The 24,221-nt window shown below is 39.4% G+C and overlaps 1 protein-coding gene across 4 annotated transcripts; it reads right to left on the bottom strand.

The window, feature by feature from the left end:
• Positions 1 to 10,706: 10,706 nt before the first annotated feature.
• Positions 10,707 to 22,652, bottom strand: LOC103711617 (U-box domain-containing protein 44-like). Of its 4 annotated transcripts, none has more exons than XM_088714153.2 (5): positions 22,222 to 22,652; positions 22,044 to 22,150; positions 16,805 to 18,258; positions 14,915 to 15,233; positions 10,707 to 12,378 (listed from the first exon to the last, which is right to left on the bottom strand). In XM_088714153.2, exons 3-5 carry the CDS (start codon positions 18,038 to 18,040, stop codon positions 10,904 to 10,906), a joined length of 3,030 nt encoding a protein of 1,009 aa, XP_088570279.2. In that variant the 5' UTR covers positions 18,041 to 18,258; positions 22,044 to 22,150; positions 22,222 to 22,652; the 3' UTR covers positions 10,707 to 10,903. The 4 variants fall into 4 exon arrangements, with proteins under 4 accessions (XP_088570279.2, XP_088570280.2, XP_008796067.3 ...); XM_088714154.2 differs by having other exon boundaries at positions 22,044 to 22,142; XM_008797845.6 differs by lacking the exon at positions 22,044 to 22,150.
• Between the last annotated feature and the right edge of the window lie 1,569 nt (positions 22,653 to 24,221).

Raw genomic sequence — 24,221 nt, 5'->3', positions numbered from 1 at the left:
GAACTCCCTCGGGATGGAACTCTTGAAGTTCTGGCTTGCACAATTTAATAATGAACCACTTGGTCGGGGAGCGTTGGAGGTTGCTAGGAATTCTAGTTGTACAAGCCGCCTCAATGGAAGTCCTATCTATTTTCGAGTGCCTTCCTCCAATAAAACCTTTTCTCCACTCCATGGTAGTTGTTTACCTGCGTTTCTACTACCCTTGCTGGTTTCTGTGAGGAAAAGTCTGAAAGTTTTTTTTTTATTCTTCTTTCTCTCTCTATATATATATATATTTAGATTTTTTTTGCATGAATACCCTCCTAAATATCGGAATTTGCATGAATACCCTTCCAAAATTAATATTTGCATGTATACCCTCGTAATACACTTGTTTTGCTATTCTACCCTTTTTTATTTTTATTTTTGCATATGTACCCATATTATCTAACGGCATTAAAAAATTAATGGTTTTAAATTAAAATGACTAAAATACTCTTAATGGATCCACATGGAAATAGATCGCGATTCTGATAGCAGTGAAAGAAGGCAGGGACATAAGCGTAATTTAATATTTTATTTTATTTTTAATTAATATAAATATGATTTTTTCTTAACACCGTTAAAACAACCGTTATATTAGGGGCATTTGCACAATAACAGAGTTTGATGAGGGTATACATGCAAATATCAATTTTGGAAGGGTATTCATGCAAAATTCGATATTTAGAAGGGTTCTCTTTTTTTTTTGGCTGAGGGAAGGTCTGAAAGTTATCTTCCCAAAAATAAGGAAGAAAGATAACACGTATGTTCGTGATTAAAGATGCAAGCATGCTTGTTGGACCGAGAGAGAGAGAGAGGCTTTTGGGGTAGGTGCCTTGCATTCCTAACTTGATAATGGGCCGGGCCTCGGGCTAAACTCTATTCATTTTTAGTCGGGGTTCGGGTTGGGCCTTGAAGCTTTACATGGCATACCGATCGTGAAGAAAATCTTAAGTAGAACTAGTAACCATGAGCGTCATCTACTATTCCATGCAGTTTAGAAGGAAAGATTATTGGATGGATCAGATCCACAGCTGAGCTGGTCCAACCACAAATGAACGTGGCCAAATATTGAGAGAAAAAAGAGGAGGGAAAAGGGAGCCTCAGCATCTCTTTCTCGTGTTAATTTGTTGTTGGACTGATTCAATTTCTCGTTTAGGAGTGTGTTGTCTCTGTATGCAGAAAATACAAGTAGTTGTTGCTTGCATGCCCTGCATATTTTAAATGTGGTTTTTAGTTTAAGCTAGCTTAATTAAAGATAAGGCTGGAAATGGGCTGGGCCAGGCCATACCCTTACACAAGCTTGGCCCGAAATTTTCTTGGGCCTTAGTCGAAGCTTAGGCTCGACAATTTAAAAAAATTCAGCCTTGGTCCTAATTCGAACTCTAATCAAGCTAGCCTAAATTAGCCCATTTGGACCAAAAACTGTGCTAGCCCGATTTGGCCTAATTAATATTAAGCATCTATTAGCGAAAGAAAGCTTAGAAAAATGCATTCTAACTATAATCAACTTTGATTCGGTCACTCATCTTCTTTCCCTATAAGTTCTAAAATCTCTCTCTCTCTCTCTCTCTCTCTCTCTCTCTCTCTCTCTCTCTTTCTCTCTCTCTATGAAGAAAATTAGCCCTCATATTTTGGTATCAGGTAATCAATATAAAAATTTGTTGGAATATTTTGAGGACTCTTAACATTTTCAAACACCATTCTTCATTGTCTTTCATGATTGTTCCAGCAAGTTGTGAGCTAACAAGAACTAACTCCATTCCAGTCTGACCAAGATAGCACAAATTAAGAATAGCTTAGCCACATGAGAAGAGGAAAAGCCAGTAGAAGTAAAGACACAAGAGTTAGCAGTGCACTGAGATAAACGTTTGATGAATGAGGCCCATAGCAACGAGTGCTTGTGATTGGCAGCATACACGGCCATATGGTGCACGCCATGTATGATATAATTTCTCCTTTTAGGTAGCAAAGGATGCGCTTGGTTGTAACCATATCGATCTCGGATAGATCGTGCTTGTACTGAGATACTTGGTTGATTGCAAAAGTAACATCAGCTGGTGCAAAAGTGACATATTTGAGTGCTCCAACAATACTTTGATATGTTGGTGGATCCGAAAGGTGATTTCTCTTAGCCGGATGCAATTTGGCACAAGAGGCGGGGGTTTGGAACTAGTTTAGGCCCAAGCATTCCGCTTCATTTAAGTAGATATGTGAAATATCTGGATTGGGAAAGAAAAAATCCTTGGCTTCTTTATGAACCTCGATCCCCAGAAAATAATTAAGCAATACAAGTTCTTCATGGCCAAGTGATTTTGGAGTTCAGAAACGAGAATTTATAGAAAAGTAGGTCTGCTGCCGGTTAAGACAATGTCATCTACATAGAGCAGTAGAAAAGTAACAATACCATTTGGTTTATAAATAAATAATGAGCTATCATCTTATAAGGGAGTAAAACCCAAATTCTAGGAGATTTGAAGTGAATGTCTCATATATGGACTTCTGAAATCCACAAACACGAGTTGGAAATGTGGGTGTAGCGGCTAGACAAACTTCAAGGTGACCATGCATGGTAACCTGCAGGAAAGCACCCTCTATAGAGTGTGGCCTGTTTTGTAACATGGCTGAAAGTATTGATCAAATTATATTATAACATAAGATCTTAGTGTAAAATGAACATTTTTTGAAACTAAAAGAATCGATTTGGTTTCAGTTTAAGCTAAACCAAACAAACTTAAACCCAACTGTCCTTCATATATACTATACAACTTGGAATAGGCAAGCCAGTCCAACGTATCTATCGCATCCAACCCAAGCTCTTGCTCAGAGCTTTGTGATAGGGCTAATGAGGATATTTCATTTTAAAGCGAGAATGTATCTTATAAATAGTTGATGTGGGACTAAACAGAACCAGTGCCTTTCAACCCTTTTAATATCAACCTTTTTGAGTTGTCCGATCAAATATCAATGGCTACCATGGTATATTATATATGAATGCCATTAACCCTAACCGCCTTTGAACCTAAAAATATCCTAGCCGTGCCCTTTGCTCACCTCTCCCCACTCCATGATACTTGACCTCCTTCCCTCCAGATTCCTCTCTTGCAGCTCCCCATGAGCCATCCAACCATTGAAGGCCAATTCCTCCCCCATCCCTCTTGAAAGATTTCAGGAGAAGGGCTTGGTCAATCGTACCAAAGCCATATATTCATTCTCTCTTTATCGACAAAGTCATTTATAGATTAAGAATATATTCCAAATATACATTCTTTGATATAGCAATCATATAGGTAGAGTTGGTGGACTTGGTCAATATCTATGCTGGCATCCTCCGCTAAAATAGAAACTGAAATGGAGGTTATCCTACAGCTGCGCTACATCCTTTGACATAGCAATCATACAGCTAAAGTTGGTGGACTTGGTCAATCTCTATGTTGGCATCCTCATCTAAACAGAAACTGAAATGGAGGTTAAATGGAAGGTTGTTGTCTAACACCCCCCCCCGCAAGCGAATGGGGAGGTCACAAACCATGAGCTTGTCCTTCAACAACTGAAATCGGGAGGATGTGAGATCTTTTGTGAAAATATCACCAACTTGATCCACGGTAGAGATGTATTGAATACAAACATCCCTGTTTACCACCTTCTCTCTAATGAAATGAAAATCCACCTCAATATGTTTCATACGAGCATGATAAACTAGATTGGCAGCGAGTACAATAGCACTTTGATTATCACACCAAACAGTTGGTGGTGAAAGAAGTGGAATGTGCAAGTCCTTTAGTAACATGCGAATCCAATAAAGTTCAGCCACCACCATTGCAAGAGTCCGATATTCGGCTTCCATAGTTGATCGAGCGACAATACTCTGCTTCTTGGCACACCACGAGATTAAGCAAGGACCAAAGAAAATACCATAGCCGGTAGTGGACCGTCGATCAGATGGGTCACTAACCCAATCTGAATCACAGTATGTATTCAGAGTTAGAGGACCCTTGCTGAAATACAAACCATGTTCAATGTGCCTTTAAGATAACGCATGACCGTTTTAACAGATTTTCAATGAATAGCAGTTGGAGAATGAAGATGTTGGTAGAGTTGGTTGACTGAATAGGCAATTTCAGGATGAGTAAGAGTGTAGTACTGAAGTGCCCCGACTATTTTTCTATAAGCAATAGCATCTTCCATGGTTTCATCATGACCAAGAGACAATTTTTCACCAGATACACATGGGGCAGGGTATGGTTTTGCCCCAATCATTCTTGACCGATGCAAAATATCCAGGATATACTTGCTTTGGATAGATGAAGACCATTAGAGTCTCGAGAGGCTTCAATTCCAAGGAAATATCCTAGGTTGCCGAGAGTTTTGAGTGCAAAATCTTGCTGAAGTTGTTTAGTTACAGCTTGAATGAACTTAGGACAGGAGCTAGTAATCAGCAAGTCATCAACATAAATTAGTATAAAGACATATATCTGCACATGGTGATAAGTAAACAGAGAGCTGTCAACTGAAGAACCTTGAAAACCAAGATCAAGTAGACTATTAGAAAGTCTAAGAAACCACGCTCTTGGGGCCTGCTTGAGGCTATATAGTGCCTTTTTGAGGCGACAGACATGATTAGGAGTAGCAGGATCGAGAAAGCCCTGTGGTTGCTCAATAAAAACTTTTTCTTCAAAATTTCTATGAAGGAAAGCATTAGAAATACTATATTGCAAAATAGGCCAGCCAAAAGAAACAAAGAGACAAAGAACCACATGCACAGTTGCCGGTTTGATTACCGGACTAAAAGTTTCCATAAAGTCCACACCATCTACTAGTTGAAAACCTTTAGCAACCAATCTCGCCTTGTAATGATCAACACTTGCATCCACCTTCTATTTTATTTTGTAAACCCATTTGGTGCAAATGATATTGTGACCAGTGGGCCGAGGCACGAGATCTCATGTATCATTAGCTATCAGTGCATCATATTGTAGTTGCATAGCATTCTGCCACTTCTGAGACAAAACGACTTGAGAAAAGGTAGTGGGTTCAACAATATTAAGCACATTGTTATACGCATGTACAGGATGATTGAAGACATAGAACATGTGGAAATCAGGAAATTGTTTGGGTCGAATAGAACCAGTTCGGGATCGGGTCACCATGTGATGTTGGGTTGGATTGGGTACCTCAGGAGGTTCGGTTTCGGGCACAATTACAGATAAGGCGGATGTTGTTGCTGGCAGAGGACTTGGTTCAGGTGGATGTTCGGTGTGGGTTGTTGAAGACAAAGTGGGTGACATTTAAGTCAATGAAGATGGTTCTTCCTCTAGAGGCTAATTAGGCAGTATATTAATTTGAGAGTAAAAGGGTGAAAGGTCAGAGGAGATACCTGGCACAGAGGCATTTGGTGTAGCAGAGGAGGTCCATCCTTTTGTTAGAAAGTTTCGCTCATCGAAGGCCATATTGTGAGAGATGTATATTTTATGAGAGATTAGGTCTAAGCATCGATAGCCGTGATGGTGGGGGGAATATCTAAGGAAAATGCATTGTTTACTCCTGAAGGCTAGCTTGTGATTCGTGTGGGGTCTCAATAATGGGTAACAGGCACATCCGAAGGTCCTCATTAAAGAATACTCTGGGTTTTTCTCAATCAATTTTGCATAGGGAGACATATTAGTCAAGACAGGTGTGGAAACCCTATTAATAAGGTACACAATTGTCATAAAGGCATCAACCCAGAATTTTATAGGTAAATGTGATTGAGCTAAAAGTGAGAAACCGACTTCCATAATATGTTTGTGTTTTCTTTCAGCCAAGCTATTTTGCTAAGAAGTATAAGGACATGAAAGGCGTTGATGGATACCACATTTACGAAGAAAAATTTGAAATTGGTTTGAGAGATATCACCACCATTATTACATTGGAGTTGTTTAATTGTTGTAGAGAAACGATTTTCAATAGAAGATTTAAAGTGCAGAAAACATGAGAATACTTCGGATTTATTTTTGAGAGGGTACAACCAAGTGAATCTAGAGTAATCATCTATGAAGATAACATAATATCGATGACCCTTAGAAGATGATATAGGAGAGACCCAGACATCAGAATGAATAAATTCTAATTTAGACAACGTAGTACGAGAAGACTCACCAAAAGGTAATTATTTAGCTTTTCCCAATAAGCAAGATTCACAAATAGACTTAAGGTTAAAGGATTCAAAAACAGGTAAATCAAAAGTCTTGACTATATTTTTGGTGACTTGGGAGGAAGGATGACCCAACCTCGCATGCCAAACATCAAGTGTAGTCCGAACACCGAGAAAACCAGCATGAGACCGAAATTTATTAATAGATTTTCGATTAACTTGAATAGGATAGAGACCTCCTTCACTCTGCCCTGCTAGCAACGTTCGTCCTGTGTGATTGTCCTTAACAAAAATTGAGAGCCGGTTAGGATAAAATAGCAGTCATTATCTAAACAAAGCTTATTAATAGATAAGAGATTAACTGCTGCTTGTGGACAATGGAGGACATTTTATAAGTGTAGGGATGAGGAGGATGCATGTAACGTAAGTTTACCGGTGTGCTTAATTTGTAAACCATTACCAATACCCACATATAATTTGTCATCTCCATGATACGGCTCAGACAAGTGAAGGTTTGAAACATCCGCTGTGACATGTTGATTAGCACTGTTATCTATATACCAAGTGTTGTCCTCATGGAGAGAATTGGAATGAGCCGCCATAGCCGCCAATTGTTAAGGAGGGTGATGACCTTGGTAATTATAGTCATAGCAGTGAAAACAGTCAAGTGCCATGTGACTCATTTTTCTGCAAATTTGACAAGCATAAGGGTCAAAATCTTGAGTTTTTGCCCAAGCCGGAATTCTGTTTGGAATGGGTTTGTCAGCTTGAGTGGGTCTCTGAGTCAAAATGGGAGCAGCGTTGGGACGAAGCTGCTGCCAATTTCTATTATTCTTCTTTGGGTTCTTTCCTCCACCGAATTTATTTGCCATCATAGCAAAGTTGCTGTGATCATTTTGCACACTTCTCTGGTGATTTTCAAGCAAGGCTTCAAATGCAAATAATTTTGATTGAAAGTCAGTGAGTGAAAGTGACCTCTCACGTTGTGCAAAATAAAACATTGGATATAAAAGGAGTGTATGCTGAGTTGAGTCCTCCAAGCATATGAGAAATCAAATCTTCATCAGTCATGGGCTTTTCCACGGCCACCAATTGGTTCGCAAGGACCTTTGCTCCTTCAACAAACTCAGGACAACTCTTGCCTCCTTGCTGTAGACTCTGCAATTGGCATTTCAGTTGATTCACCTTTGAGGATAAGGGGGAAGCGAAGCGATTTACCACAGCTAACCATGCTTGTCGAGCAGTTTTGAGACCATAAACCAAGGACAGAACCTTCTCCGAGATTGTGGACCTCATCCAAACTAGGACGAAGCAATTTTTCTGATTCCAGATAGTAAATTCTGGATTAGAAGCAGGAGTAGCAATCCCTACAGCAGGTAGGAACTCTTCTAGACATGGTTCTGTACCATCCACAAAATTCAGAAGACCATAAATATCAAGCGCACCTTCAACTTGAGAGGACCAATTTAAATAAGATGATAGCCCTTCAAGCTTCACCGAAACAAATTGAACAAGATTGTTTGGGGGAACGAAGGCTACAGCGAAAGATATTATTGTGGGTAGGATCGGGCATGAGCCAAGTCAGGCTTTGATACCATGAAAGATTTGAGGAGAAAGGCTTGGTCAATCGTACGAAAGCCATATATTCATTCTCTTTATGAACAAAGTCATTTACAGATTAAGAATACATTCCAAATATACATCCTTTGATATAGCAACCATACAGCTAGAGTTGGTGGACTTAGTCAATCTCTATACTGGCATCCTCCTCTAAAACAGAAACTAAAATGGAGGTTATCCTACAGCTGCGCTACATCTTTTGATATTACAATCATACAGCTAGAGTTGGTGGACTTGGTCAATCTCTATGCTGGCATCCTCATCTAAAACAGAAACTAAAATGGAGGTTAAATGGAAGGTTGTTGTCTAGCACCTCTCTCTCCTTGATCTCCCTTATTTTCATATTTAGCCACCGTCTCATCCATCCCGGTCCGTCCACTTCCACCGTCACAAGCTATGACAGCCCTAGCTCATCCTCGACCTTAGTGCCTGATTACCCTCTTCATTAACCCCCTTTACTTCTCCCTCCTCAATACCGGCAGCCTAGAAACCCTTATTTCTCCTCTCCCTCCTCTGGTTTAAAGGCTCACAACTGAGATCCAAGCACTATTATCACTATCTCCTACCTTCTCTTCCCTTTCCTATCTTTTTCTCTCCTTCTATCTCGTAGCCGTAAGATTATAGTTGGTCACCGCTAGCCACCAATCAAACCGCAAAGTTCTCTTGCTTCCCTCTTCTCTCCCTATTTTAGTCCTACTTGCCTATTCTAATTCCAACCTTGTCGAACCTTCGATGCGCCCGGATGTTGGACCAATCTCACCCTTTGTTCGCTACTAGGTCTAGTTAGCATGCAAGCCTAGGTGATCAAACGATGGCCAACTTTTTCTCTATTTCGCTTCTCATGGCCCATGCATGGCCTTGCTACATTGGCATCTCTAAGCCTCACCACCATCACGACTGCTGAATCTTCTGCAACCGGTGGGCCACTGGACCTGTCTTCGCCCTCCTTCCTTATATTCTCTCTTCCTCTTCGGCACCATCACCAATCTCTTTCACCTCACCCACCTCATCAAGTTCAACCTAATAAACTGACCAAAATCGAGCCGAATTTTTCAGATCAATTTGAACCAATTTTCATATTAGGTTAGGTCAGTTTCGATTTTAGAAAATCAATTTAAGTCGGTTCGATTTCAAAAATATTTCTAAACCAATCCGATCCAAAATGAAGAGTCACTCACACAAGTAGGAGGATTCTAGCTATTCAAATATGCCAAAATTTTCTACCAAACTGTATCCCATTTGAATCAGCATTTTGGGCCTCGGAATATATATTGTATTACGTTAATTTGTAATCTTCGGCATTTCTCAATGTGGATCCAAGTCTTGTCCGCCCACACTAGCACCAAATGAAAGTGTAAGTCTGCAATATTCTATAATTTTGATCACGCTTTAGCAATCATAAATCTGAGATTAAAGACGGGAGGCCGCACAGTAGAGGCGCCTCTAGCTCAGCAGAGAGAAAACATGAGAGAGAGAGAGAGAGAGATGAGATAGAAAGATTGTGGGAAGCGGCGGAAGAGTGAGGGCTCAGTATCGTATTATTTACTTCCTTCAAAGGGGAGAGAACAGAGAACGAGAGGGAGACAAGGTATAGAGGGGAACGTGAGGCGTCGGCTTTGGATGGACGCGAGAGAAGAAGAGAGCGTAAGAGGCAGCAGGAGCTGGGGTCTCTACGTGATCGTGAGAAACAGGGGATCTTGTCCCCTGTTTTCTATTTCGGTTATAAGGGGAGGCCTGATGCTTATTTGGGCCAAGGTTCAGGTATCACCAAACAAACGAATCCGTTTTTCTTGATATACTTGATATGCCAGAGTTTGACAACAGGAAGGAATAGCTAAATGAAAGGGATGACTGCTGAGAAATTTTTGCAAACTGCCATAACAACCTTGCAAGCAACGAACCACTAAATTTCTCAATGTTTTTGAGGGAGGCTAGCTTGTGGTTAATGTAGTAGGAATATTGTGAGGACCCGCGCGGGTTTGTGTTTAGTCGCACATCGATTATTCGATGGGTAGATCTTGGGTACTTATATAAGATCGAAAAATCCAAATAATACCTTCCAGCTAGCCATTTTGGGTGAGGTCCTGAGTTGTTACAAATGGTATCAGAGCCGATCGTGGCATTTGTGATTATATTTGAATGGATTTGAACCCTTAACCTAATGAGGATGTCAGAGGATAGATCTTGAGTACTTATACAAAATCAAGGAATCCAAATAATAACTTCCGACTAGTCATTTTGGATGAGGTCCTGGATTGTTACAAATATAGCCTAAGCTCATCCTCATGGTTCCCCATGATGAATGACAACAAAAATACCAAGTATTGTATATGCAAATGTTTTAAACATGCTTCAACAAATGAACTTCATAGTTCACTAACCAATGGGATCTCTCCATGTTCTTTGTAACCTATTCCTTAATTGGTTTTTGTTTTCTTCATTCCGTAATCGCAAGTACAAGCTCCTCCCATATTGATGAGCTGCCAAAATCAGAATAATAAAAGAGGGCATTCTAGTATGCGAGGCTCCTGCCATTATGGACTCTAGAGAGGGTCCAAAGTATGGAGCTTTACCCTCATGTGCAAGAGGCCGTTTCATGTTTTGAACCTGCTACACCTAGGTTATAATTGAACGACGTCACTATTGCACCAAGGCTTACCATTTGCAATATATTAGAACAATAATATACAAATTTAAGTTCCATATTATTCTATGACATTCGCTATGCTGATTGATTCACCAGAATAATATTCAACCAGAACATTCATTATCCATGTGCAAATGAGAAGCAATGACATGTACAGTACAGTGATCAAACCTGAAACGAAACCTCTCTGCCTGTGGAGTATGGACTGCTAATATAGAAAAAATGAGCAGAAATATCCAGTACCAAAGGTAGCCGGACAGAAGTGTGATTAATGAAATTAGGACATCCAAACAAGCACTAGCATTTGATCATTATATATGTTATCCCAAAAAATAGTATGGCTTGAACTAAGACTAATTTACAAGTACGAAATCTCCAGCATCATATTTACACAAGACAAATGGGTATAGTTTAAATTTTGATAATCGATCTAATGTACAAGAATGATTTCCATTTTGCCAAGTAAAGGCTTATGTATCCTTCTACGTAAGTGGCATAGAACTTGATTTTGAATACCGCTCAATCTCCGCCAGGACTCTAGCAGCCCTCCTGCCCACCTCTCCATTCTCACTGCGTTGTGTTGACAGCCCAATAAGTGGGATCTTCGCAGCCATGCAGTAATAATCAGAGACCTCCCTGGCCTGAAATACCTTCTCCAAGATGACAAGAGCAGCTTCTTTCAAAGCAACTGACCCCCAGTTCAAAACACCCAATATCAGATCAATGGCACCTGCTTGGTGCAAAATTTTGGCTCCTCTATAAGACAACCCATCCTGAACCAGGGTCCCCAATGCTTGAAGGGTCTCATAAGTGGTGGCATCTTGATGCTCTTGCAACAAATTTACCAAGCATGGCAAAGCTTTTGCCTTTAATAGGCAAAAGGTAGATGTCATGTCACATATACCTCCATGCAATTCACATACACTAGGAGGTGATGCCCGGAAACACCAGCAGCCAGTCCTGACTGGTGCTGCGGTAAGTCTACTACTGTTTGAAGAAAGGTTGCCGATCAGGGCTGCTGCTCTTGCCTTGGCTGTTGTGCTTCCAGACTGCAGGATGCTCACAAGCAATGGATAAGCTCCCAAATTTACCACCAGTTGTTGCATCTCAATGTTAGAAGGATCTGTAAACCGGAAGAGGGCCCCAAGCACAGTTTCCTTTGCTTCAGCTGTTCCTATCCTGAGCATGTTCAAAAGAATAGGTATCACATCTAGCTTAATCAAACTATTAGTAAGAGCAACTTCCGATTTTGGAAGACAGGCTATTAACCCTGCTGCTGCCACCTGCGCATCACTGCAGGTGTCACCCTCGAGAAAGCCAACAAATGTCTCCAGTCTGCTGTCCAGGAGGAAATCTGCTATACCGTCCGGTTCATTCTGGGAGAAGTGATGGATGAGCTTGAGTGCAAGCTCTCGGATATCCTGATCAGGATCTTCGAGCAAGGGAAGCACCAAAGAGACACCATTGGTGGCAGCAACTGTCTTCTCAGCAAGTATTTCTTCAGACTTGCAGATGTTCAGGAGTGAACGTAAAACTGGTTTCCTAATGGTGGGAGAGGAATTTGATTTCTGAAGGATGGCCATCAAGTTGGTTATGATAGGCCCTAACTCAAGACGTGTCCCATTAGCATCTACAAGAAATTCTATGCCATCATCTGAAGAGAGTCTCTCAAGAATTTCAGAGCACTTTGCGACTATAATTGTGGGAGCATGGGAAGAGAAGATATGTTCTATGACAAGAGGAACCCCTCCTGCAGAAGCAACTATCCTTTTGTTGTCCCGACAACTCAACAACTTAGCCAGAGCAGAGAAAGCCAAATCTTTTGATTCCAGATTTCCTGAGGCCATTTTCACTAAGGGAGGTATTGCTCCTCCTTCACCAAGAAGTTTTATATTCTGATCAATGAATTCCGTTTCCACAAGAAATCTTGCCATAGACATTCTCGATCGTTCTGGACCTAAATGGCAAGTCACAAAATATCTTAGACTTATTACCGTGCTATACGAATGCTTACAAACTTTGCATCAAAGAGTTTGATTATGCATTTACAGCAAGCAAAAACCAGCAATAACACTGATTTGCATCAAATGGATGGCCAGTTAAGAGAAAAATGTCACAAAGCTGAAAATAATATGACTTGAAACTTGAGATGTCGATACTTTGAGCTGGTGTGATGGAAGGAACAAACCAATCAAAAGAAGGAAAATCCCTAAAGATTGATAAAGGCTACAAGCTTACTGTCTGGAAAAATTACACCAGCAATGAAGTTAAGCTTCTGGAGCACAAAGTACATAACAAAAGGCTTATGAACCAATAGCAAGCATACAATGTAAGTACGATCGGAGGAGAACAAAGAGACGCAATTTTGCAAGGGATGCACAGTTTAATGTAAGCACTTCTTGAGTAAAAAAATAAGGGAAAGGGATTTGATAGGTCATGACCTCAAGGGAGTAGCAGATGATATCAGAGCATGCATCATACTGAAGACTTTGGAGATAGAAATCCATTAAATGACATAGTTGATTTCATGATTTCTTACAGAATAGCAATTATGAATTTTACAAAGGTGAGCATTTAACTACTTCCAGACATGGGAAAAATGCACAGCTAATAGATCGCTTAGTCCTAAAAATAGAAAAAAAAGATTAATATGCAAGGATTGAGAAAGGAAGTTTGAAAGCTTCGTATCAGCTAGATGTTATGGATGTATATGCAGTAGGAGCAAGAATAAAAGAGGAAAACCACCAGATGCCCAAGAAACGTATTGGGATCTAGATTAAAACATAAAATGAACAATAGAAACGAACTGTTAAAGGATATGATGTGTGACTTAATGGCAAATTGGTTTCAAAGCACAGGTAGAGATGTGCTTACAGAATTTAAAGTTAGGTGACATATGTATAAAGAATTTCATTCTGGAATTTGGGGTTCGGTCTATTATCAAGAAAAAGTTGCCCATCTTTAAGCAAGCAAAATAGATGATCTATACAACAGGTTAGGCCTACAAAGAAGCCGAAAAAGTTGCCCATCTTTAAACAAGAAAAATATATAACTTATACAACAGGTCAGGCCTACAAAGAAACCACTTTTTCTTGGACAAGCTAAGATGAGAGAAAGGAAACTGAAAAACATAGATCAAGCTAGGTGCATTAAGAGTAAGGAAATAGAGATGAAAGTTTATCAGATTGGATCAGGTCCTGGCACAATGCAGGCCTGGTATCTACTCAAATCGAATTAAAAATTTGAACCAACCTGATTCATGTTTATTTGGAACAGATTGGATCAAGTCCGATAATTATTTTCTGACCTAAACCATGCTAAAAAACAGCACTCACATAAACCATAGATTATATTTACCTAATCGTATCCTAAGTATAATATACATGTATTAATCCCGATATATATTATTGGCCCTTTCCCTATCAGCTTAAGCTCTAGAGGTCAATTGGTCAGTTGACATTGTATCAGAGCTAGTATGCATGGTCTGAGCCACACATGAGGGGGGGTTGATTTGTTAAGCTTAATATGCATTGTTGGCCCTTTTCCTATCAGCATAACCTTTTGGGGTCAATTGGTTAGTTAACAGTATGAATACAACAAAATATATCAATATTTATGTGCTGTCAACATCTCATTCTGCATAAGATTACTCAAGAACTGCATCTAAGTCACAGTTAGCAACAAAATTTGATAGTTAAGTACATAAATTTTATTTTACAGTACATTAGTTTCAGATTTGTTCTGGTTTATATTGTGTCTCATATCTATGTCTGGGTCTGTTCATTAAATGCGTCAAGAGTTCCAACCAACCCTGGTCCACATGATCTTCGTTTGAACTGGACTAGGTTATTTTCAGGTTGGAAACAGGTTGATCTGATCCATTTGCAGCCCTAGATGAGTTAGGGAAAGACTATCAGACTAAGGCAAGATAGAAAGGCCATTCCAAATATTACTAAATATAGACATTACAAGAGACATATGTTTAGATACAAAACAGTAGACGACAAATGTCCCACTAATGCAACTACAATACTTGAAGAAGTCATAACTTTAAAAAGCATGGTACGATGTCAATATCCTCCATATTGCCGGAAAATTCTTGAACTATTCATGGTATTTTCATTGACCAAATGATTATCTGAATTATTCACAAGTTTATATGAATTATTCTCAGGTTCTAAGTTAAGAAGAATTGGTCAATGATCTGTGAATTTTATGATTTACTGAAGGATTTTTCACAGGTTATTCAAGGAATGTTGATGGTTTAAATGTGCCCTAGTCTAGGCAAAGCACAACTCTTTTATACCATTTTTAGTTAATTTTTCATTTTTTTCCTTTTCTGTTTTGGAAGAGCCTGCATGCATGCTGACACGGCAGGACCATACCAGCAGGCGACTGACACATGCACAATCAATGGCTTTTAGAACCTAGAGTTTTATTAAAGCAACATATGAAAATAAATAATGGAAAACATCAGGCTTTAGATGGCTAACCATGACAGAGATGATCAATTAGTGGCTTATACCAACCGCAGGCAGCTGCAGCTGAAATTGCATCATCGTCATCATCACAAAGCTTTGATAAGATAACTTCAGCTTTTTCTTCTGACTCTCTATCGGTACCGTGCAGAAGTGTTACAAGAAAAAATATAGCACTGCTTTGTTGCTTAAGTTTCGTACATGTAGATTCCTTCCACGTTGAACCATCTTGCAATAATTCAAAGAGCAACTTAATTGCAGCTTTTGATATCCCTGAGCCACGTACGAGGCAAACAACAATGCGATCAACTCCCCCAGCTTCAACCACTCTATTCTGTTACATTAAATTTATAAATTTACAAAATAAATGAAAATCTGTAACAAGGTTGCTCAATGTGGAAAGAGAAAGATATCTGAATTCATATGAGAACCATGGAGAGGTTCTAATGGGGAAGGTTAAATTTCCCTAACCAATAAATGGTTGGAAAAAAGTTGACTAGACTAAAACATAGGCCAAGAAGCATAATGTCAAACAGAAAATAAGTCTATAAAAGTCTCACAAGTACGTAAATACACATGTATAACTTTATATCTCAGAACATTACCACTATAGTTGTGACAAACACCTCTTAGATCAACACTGACCACTAAAGTCTCAGAAAGCCGTTTGCAAACAGATAAACAATTAGCATGAAAAACCAAGAGCATATGAGAAATAGCTCCCTAGCAGGATAAAATGAGTGTTAAGGGATGCCAGCAAGCATAAGGGTTGGACCACAACAGATGATTACTATAACGAACTGACTATATCTTGGTACAGGCAGGAGCTCGACAAGATCTTACTGTGATCAATAAAAGACTAGAAATAACAGAACAAAACGAATAAACCAAATAGAGCAGTTGAAACTTAAGATAAATCAGCATAGACACAAGAGAATGCTATTAGAAAGCACAACTTATTGAAGATTTTTCCAAGGGGAAATAATGAGTGCAAGAAGTTGTTCCTATGTTTGCCAATTGCTGGAAAATAAATATATGGAGTATCTTCATTAAAAAATGTCTAAAGGCAAGAAGTAGCTACAATGTTGAAACTAGTGGTACAGTTTTCAAGAATAGAATAACATTTGTAAAGATTGTCAGATAGACGTACACTGCATATGACTTTTATACATTCTTGTAACTTGCATATGTTCATTAACTCCTATCTGGAAAAAGAGGATCATTAGTCATTCTAATAGTAAATCAAGATTTATTAGCTCCATAGTAAATTATCATAGGCTCTTCAGCAGAACTTAAATTGCTATTCAAGTTTCATGGCATCAGAGGCTGGAGACATGTTGAGAATCATCTTCTAAACTGAGAAGATTCCAGTTATTATCAAAGGCTTTTTCTAAATAGACTGCCTAATTCATAATATTTAACATGTAAGTACAACTTTCAAAAGAAATATTTGTAAGGTAGTCAGTTTGCATTTTAATACACAGAGATCATTTCAATATGGTCTATGGGTGTAAAGTGGATGGGGTTAGCCTGGTGCATAAGATGGCATATCATCTGCACCATTACAGGTTTATATGTCACTTGCACTTTGTTGTGTTACCTACAATATTCAATAATAAATCTCCACCATTATTTTATCCAGTTATTATATGCCATTCTGTTTCCCTGATGTAAAATCCTGATGATCTTAGTGAAGGTAATACCTCCATTTTGATCCACTTCCATAACATGTTATATTTGAAAAGCTTATGCTTAAAAGCTATAACTGAATGATCATATGCATCAGATATTTAAAAAACTTCTATGAATTAATATGATAATCAACCATGAGATGTGAAATGCTTAAAGAATACCTGAAGTCTTGTTTTCATAACTAAAAGTTATGTAGCTAGTAGAGCTTTTTACCTTGTTTCTAGAATGCCCTTCAATTATTGCAGTTAATGTCACTAATGCTTGCCTTTTCAAATCTTTGTTGTGAGAGCTTCCTACCATTGGCACAATGATATCAATTAGCCCCTCTATAGCAATCCAATCCTTATTCATAGGATTTTCATGGATAACCTCCCGTAGCAGGTCAAAAGCATCTACAAACAATGAATCATTACCAGACTGCAATTTGCCCTTTGCTGACCTAATCTTAAGGCAATAGTTGAGTTCTCTCCACTCTTCAATTGACTGCCTCAAACCAATATTGCTTCTTAGGGTAAAATCCTCAAGAACTTGGCCTGTGTCAGGATCTGTGGTCCGTCCACTTTCAAGCCAGTCTTCGATGGCAGTTCTTTCACATGCAGTTCCAGTACAAAGACTGACAGGGTCAACCATCACCTTTCCTGTTATAGGGCACATGAATGATTTCAGTGGTGGAATGTGCACATCCTGGGTTGCATAGTTCTCTACACTTTGCACCCTGAGCCGATACTGCTGCTCAATTTCTTCTTGGTCAATAGCAGCATCAGCACGAGACAGCAGTTCAATGACCTGTTCCAGAAAGATCTCTTCTGCTCTCTCTTTATGGGCAGCAGCTTCTTCCTTTTCCCTTTTCAAACTGGAAAGTTCTTCATTTATTTCGGATGGCTCAACAGGCACACCTACAGTTCTAGCTATTTCTTCTAGCATGTTATTTGCAAAGCTCTGGTCTCTCTTCCTCTCACGAAGACCTTGATCCAATTTCTCTACAATTCTGAGTTGTGCTTGAGAAGCTTCAAACTCAGCCTTCTGCATCTCACCATGAAGCCTATTCACCCTTTCTGATATATCAGAGAGAACTTCAGTGCTCGCAAGAGATAAAGCAGCAAGAGACCTACCAATATCCCTAGTGACATCCTGTATTTCTCCCACTATGCTTCTACACCTAACCAACAAGTAAAAGCGTGCACGGTTTTTATACTTATCCACTATGTCCTTGGCCTTCTTAACATCATCCTTGAGAAATTCCAAAGCTTGCCTTGCAGCTTGTGTGTCATTCAGTTCTCGAAGCTGCAACTGTTTCAAGACTGGTTCGATGTCATAGAGATACTTTGATAGAGCCTTGAAGCTCTCCTTCTCTATAAGAACATCCCTTGCAGCTGCAGCCGTTGCTAAGACCTGATCTGTCAGCACTGCCAAAATCGTTCCAATCGGTATTAGTTCAATTAGTGTCATTCTGAGATCCTCTAGTGAAATCTCTGTTTAATGTTTTATGCGTATGGTATTTCAGAGATCCAAATCTTCACTAAACAAGACATAAAAAGTCAATTTCCATCCACAGGTAATGTAGCTCAAAAGATTTGATGATCTTAAGTGGATCAGCTTTCCGACCTTCAAGTGATGGTATTTGCCCAAGAAACACCAAAATAAACCATGGGCTAGAAATCAAGTGCCTGTAAGTACAACAGCATTTCATCACTCTGGTAAGTCTTAATCTCAAACCTTGGTGGACAAAACTTCTTTTACAAGGAAGTCTGCCACTAATCAATCAAGAATTTTACAATTTACCCAGTGAAAGCTTCTTGCATCTATTGAGTTTTGGTAAAAATAAATGCTTGGGAATAGTGCAAACTATAAAAAAATTGATAAGCTATTACAAAGATCAGACAACTCTATGATTATTTGTTATCATCCATCCATGATAATCTCTCCTAAAATTTGAAAATCCAAAAGCTCATTGGGAAAAGAAATAAACCTTTAAGGGGTATACATTGCTAATCAGTTTAGTAATTCACCTTTAAAAGAACAGCAATCATAGAAATTTTTCATAAGAGAAACATCAGGGTGTGCTCATCTGAGAAAAAAACTTCTCCAGTGATGCCACTCGTGTAGATATAGCTTTCAAATTTATCTACACTAAAGTCAAATATTAAAGGAGAAAAAATCCATCGTACTCAATTTCACAACATTAATTCTGTTTTCAAAAAACAACAAGAATGAAGTCTTAACCTTAAGTTACATCAATAAGCCTCATAACTTCTATACAGGGCCCCTTATCTTTATCAGATGGGTCAGCTGTATGGATTAGGATATGTTGCAGCAAAGTCCAAGAAGACTCTCAAACTGATGCCGATCCTTTAGAGTCTAGAATAAGTCAAAGAAGATAAAAGGAAACTGTAGTTATAAGAAAGTAGACAACTGCAGAATAAATCACAGCCTACATTTACTCCTTCATAAATGTCACCCGAATCCAAGAAAGGAGGTGGTAGCTAAGTAGGGGTGGCAATCGGGTCGGATCAGATCATAAACGGGTCGGGTCACATGCAGGTCGGGTCAGAAAATCATAAACCTGAATCCGACCTGTTTATTAAACATGTCAGAAATTACAACCTGAACCTGACCTGTTTATTAAACAGGTAACCCGACCCGACCCGTTTAACCTGTTTAATAAACAGGTAACCTGTTTACCCAACCTGACCCAACCTGTTTAACCTGTTTGCCTAACCTGACCCATTTAACCTGTTTAACCTGCCCAACCCAACCTGTTTAACCTGCCCAATCCGACCTGTTTAGACCTGTTTAGACCCGTTTAACCTGTTTAGACCTATTTAGACCCGTTTAACCTGTTTAGACCTGTTTAACCCGTTTAACCTGTTTAGACCTGTTTAACCTGCCCAACAGTTAAACGGGTTAAACGGTTTAAACGGGTCAGACATCTAAAAACCATATCCGACCCAATTAATAAACAGGTTAAACGGGTCGACCTGTTTACGACCCAAACCTGTTTAAGCCAAACCCAAACCTGTTTATAGCGGGTCGAACACGGGTCGGGTTGGCAGGTCGGGTCATATTTTGCCACCCTTATAGCTAAATCCCTTTTGTAAAAAAAAAAAGAAAAGGCACAAAAATGAAATTAGTATATAATTGTATAGATTGTGTGGTTTTAAAATTATGGTTGAAAGAAACTATGCAAACCAGCGTTGGCGGAACCAGTAATGGGCACCGTACCGGTTGCCCGGCAAGATGAGTCGGTATGGGCCCGTACCAACACAGTAGAAGAGATGGAGGAGAGGGAGTATGAGAGAGGAAATGAGAGAGGGAAGGAGGTCAGTGGAGGGCCGGCAGAGGCCGGCGCTGGTGCGAGTGGCTGAGGCTGCGGCCGAACTCCTGTTTCGTTCGAAACAGGAGTCCGACTGTAAAAAATTTCGCAATTTTTAAGTGAAGTCGGCAAGTCTGCACTTAAAAATCGCGAAATATTTTATGGCCAGACGTTGTTTCGAACAAAACAGGGGTTCGGCCATGACCTCTGCCACCTGCACCAGTGTCGGCCTCCGCCGGCCTCCCTCCCTTTCCTCCGCCCTTCCTCCCCCACTCGCTCTCTCTTTTCTTCTCTTTTCTTCTCCTTCTCCTCCTCCGACGCGGTGTTTCAGATTCTTTGTCGGAACCGTCCCGGTAAGCTGCTGGTACCGCTCGAGACACCCTGAACCGGGCGTTTCGGGACAATTCTGCCAAGGTGCCAACTTTGATATAAATTGATACTCCCCCCATTTTTACTGAGTCTTTGTATGATATTCGAAAGGGTAATATCTATTTAAAAGCCCTTTCAACCTGCTTAAGACGAAACTGATTCAATTTCAATCAGAACACAAGATTTCAGACGAAACGATTTGTATCTCTCCAAAGCATGTAAAACCAGACTACAGATACATACAACAGCCATTATAGTTTGCCTTGTACTTTCATGCAATCCCCATAGTTTTGGATCCTTAGAGTAGTAAGTAGAAGGCTCAAAACTTTTATATGAACAGTCACGAAGGCTCATGAAGATATTATCATTTTTATCTTATGAAATTTTGGCTACTAACTTCAATCAACAGTGTATCATAAATCATCTACATGCTGAAAATTATCTTTATTTTTAAAAAATAGATTTACTAAATCATATTGATGATAATTTTTCTAAAATTCCAAATTTAATAAAAACCTTTATAGCATTGGCCCATTGTGACTTTCGAAAGCAAAAAAACAGTTGCGAAACATCTTGCCAAAGTCTTGCTAAAACATGCTTTGAAGCAAATATAACTCCTAAATGTTCTGTTTGCAGGTTAAGACAGTTCAATCACTATATCAATAGATGCCTCACATTCCTGCATTTAGTATTTGATAAGGTTGAAGTCATCTCTTCAAATATGTTAGAATCGGGACAAATGAAGACTATCTAAATAACCAATGATCACAAGACCATCAAAGGAGAAAATACATGCTACAAAAGCAAAACCAACTCAATTAATTCAACCATCATAGGCTCACATCACGTCCATTGTAACAACATAGGACCTCACCAAAAGAGGGCTATCTAGAAGGTTATAATTTTGGGGGTCCTTGGCCCTGCTCAAGTATTCAGGACCTCCCCAACACACACCCAATGTGAGACCGAACACACACCTGAATGGTTCCTTGCAACCATACAATAAAAAACAATAACAATGGATTATGCAAAAAAAAAAATCCAAAATTAAACAAATATTTATATCAAAGGAATTAAAATAAAAAAGAGGATGCCAGAAAATGAAGAGAATCAAATATCCAGATTCACATAAACAAAAGCAAAATTCCATAAAAGACTACTAGCTTGTGTAAATGTTGGAGGGTGGGGGAGGGGAAGAACATTTATGAAATGAAAGAGAACTCAAAAATTCATTCATTCAACAATACCCATCAAAGGAAACAAAATCACGTTCCATAGAGAGGGCAAGCTTTAACTCAACTGAAAAAATCATCATCCTGCCCAATCTCTTGCACCTCTCATGGCTATTATAAAACGAAAGTTTTGTTTTTTCCATCTTTTTCCTTGAGAGAGCGAGAGAGAAATGGTCTCTCCATGTTCATTTCATTGAGCAATTGAAATGACATACAAGCAACAAAACGAGGGATACAAGAAACAATCTGCACAGACTTGACAAAAAATAAAACCTTTGACAAGAAAAATGCAAAGTCCTACTATAAGATACAATAAACGAGAGAAATAAATGATGGCAGAAGCTCAAGAAGAAACGATCCACAAGTAAAAATTAGTCTAAAACACCGCAAATTAAAGCAAAACATTGTAATAAGCCCAGCTCCATAAAACACATAAAGAACATTCATATCACGGGGGAGAATAAGATCCAAACTTTATATCAATTCCACATACTATTTCTCAAAAATGGTAGTCCCAAATCGAGAGAGAAAGCATTACCGATTCCACTCCTTCCACCCACTTTGTTATAAACCCATCCATAGACATAGAGCCCCAAGCTCAAGTATTAAGTCGCCCAGTAGAGCTCATTAGCGATTGCTTTAGAACTAAAAAAAAGTATCTCAGAGAGAGAGAATGAGAGGGGGGGAGATTTCAGAAGACCGGGAGAAGAGCAGACCTGGGAAAGGCTTCCAGAGAGAATTTACGCGGAAAAAGGGAGGAACTTGTGTCTCTTTTTTCGACGAGTTTTCGAGGAAGATGGCTGTGAAGAAGTCACGGGAGAGACGACGGGACCTATGAGTCAAGTCTTCTCGTGGCCCTCGGGTGGTTGCCGTCGGAAGTCTTTTTGTGACCCATATATTTATGCTTGAATGCTGTTTGCAGGCCCCTTTGCAGAGATTTCAGAAGACTGGGAGAAGAGCAGACCTGGGAAAGGCTTCCAGAGAGAATTTACGCGGAAAAAGGGAGGAACTTGTGTCTCTTTTTTCGACGAGTTTTCGAGGAAGATGGCTGTGAAGAAGTCACGGGAGAGACGACGGGACCTATGAGTCAAGTCTTCTCGTGGCCCTCGGGTGGTTGCCGTCGGAAGTCTTTTGTGGGCCATAAATTTATGCTTGAATGCTGTTTGCAGGCCCCTTTGCAGCGGTAATCTTCGAGGAAGGCTTGGAGTCCAGCATCAAAAGTCAAAACACACGCACACACGCTTTTTAAATTTTTTTTAAGAAAAAAAAAGTATGTAATAATCTCATCTAAAAAGTATTTTTATATATATAAAAAAATAAAATATATTTTTAGAAATGAGAAGATCTAGGCTGTATTTAGCATAGCTATCAATTGTTTTAAAAAAAATTAAAAATAGAAATGTACTTCTATCTTCTAAAATTTATGACAACATAAAATACATTTGATTTTTTTTTTAACAAAGCAAAGAGCCACTCGACCATGGTAACGTTGAGAGGCAACGCCGAAAGGAGCTATTGCCCTCCTCATTTACTCTTCTTAAATCATGATCTTGATACTCAAGAGTGCCGCGGCCAAACATAATAGCGCGACGGCGTATGTGACATTCATTTCGACTGACCTAATCTACGAGAGACTCCTGCTATCATTGGAGTCAGACCAAGCCATTCTCTTGGCTTCATTCACTCTTTTTCAGAAGGCACCCCTCGTTGCCACTATCTCCGTCCATGGCCACTGCCCTTTATTCCTCCATCGGATGGCTCCACCTTGACTCTTATATCTTTTGCGGTGCTAATCTGATCTAATAAAATAGGGAGAGAGGCCTTGAGAACATCTGGTCTAAAGGCAGTGCCTAGCGATGCATTGAGTGAAGGTATGGGGTTCTATGTGGTGGGCTGTCAGGTTACGTTTGGAAGAATTTTGTGGGGTTCTCATTTTTTTCCTTTTTGTCTCGAGCAAACATTGTAGGAGGGTGGAGACTCCGTGACCTAGGTGACACTCGGTTGGGTTTCGGTGGTGGATGGCTGGAGGGGTCCTATGAGGACTCCGGTCGTGACATATTTACAATGAAGGGAGAGGAATTAGGTTTTTGGGACGGCGAAGGGGAGGAAGACATCAGTGGGAAGGGAGGAGATGGCGGCGTAGGATGAGTGGATGCAAGTGAGGTGGAGGGCAGTGACACGGATTTCAAAAAATCTTAAATAAAAATTTTGTATTTTCATATTTTTTTCAAAATAGTAAATTTTTTAAATAAATAAAAGTAGAATAACCAAACAATTTTTTTTGCAGCAAATTTCATCTCTTTGTAGAAAAACAAAATTACGAAATAGAACCCTAGCTCCTAGCTCTTATTTTCTCTTTTTCACAATTCAAAGCAATATAAAACACTTCTAAATAGATCCACTATTTGGTCATTCCAAGTTGATGCACGCATAAACCAACGTAGACGTTAAAGCTTATTTAACTCGGTCGATGTCGCTGGTAAAGTTTTCGGAAGTCGTTGCTGGTGACTTATGTGGAATCCCGTTCGCACACGTTTAAAATCTACCATTTTGGTAGATTTGGTGGATAGTAGAATGCGCTCCGATTATTTCAAAAAGAAATCCTGGAAACGGGGTAAAATAGTGAAATGGGGAAAGCCCAAAGGTGGAGACAAGGGCAATTTAGCTACAAAAGGATGCGCGGAGGCCGAAGAAAGAAATAATCCTACCAAGAGAT

The sequence above is a fragment of the Phoenix dactylifera genome, chromosome 18, assembly GCF_051530095.1.
Source record: "Phoenix dactylifera cultivar Ajwa chromosome 18, Ajwa_hap1_PhDact_Kaust_v1.1, whole genome shotgun sequence".
NCBI lineage: Eukaryota > Viridiplantae > Streptophyta > Magnoliopsida > Arecales > Arecaceae > Phoenix > Phoenix dactylifera.
This window is presented reverse-complemented; position numbering and strand designations above follow the sequence as displayed.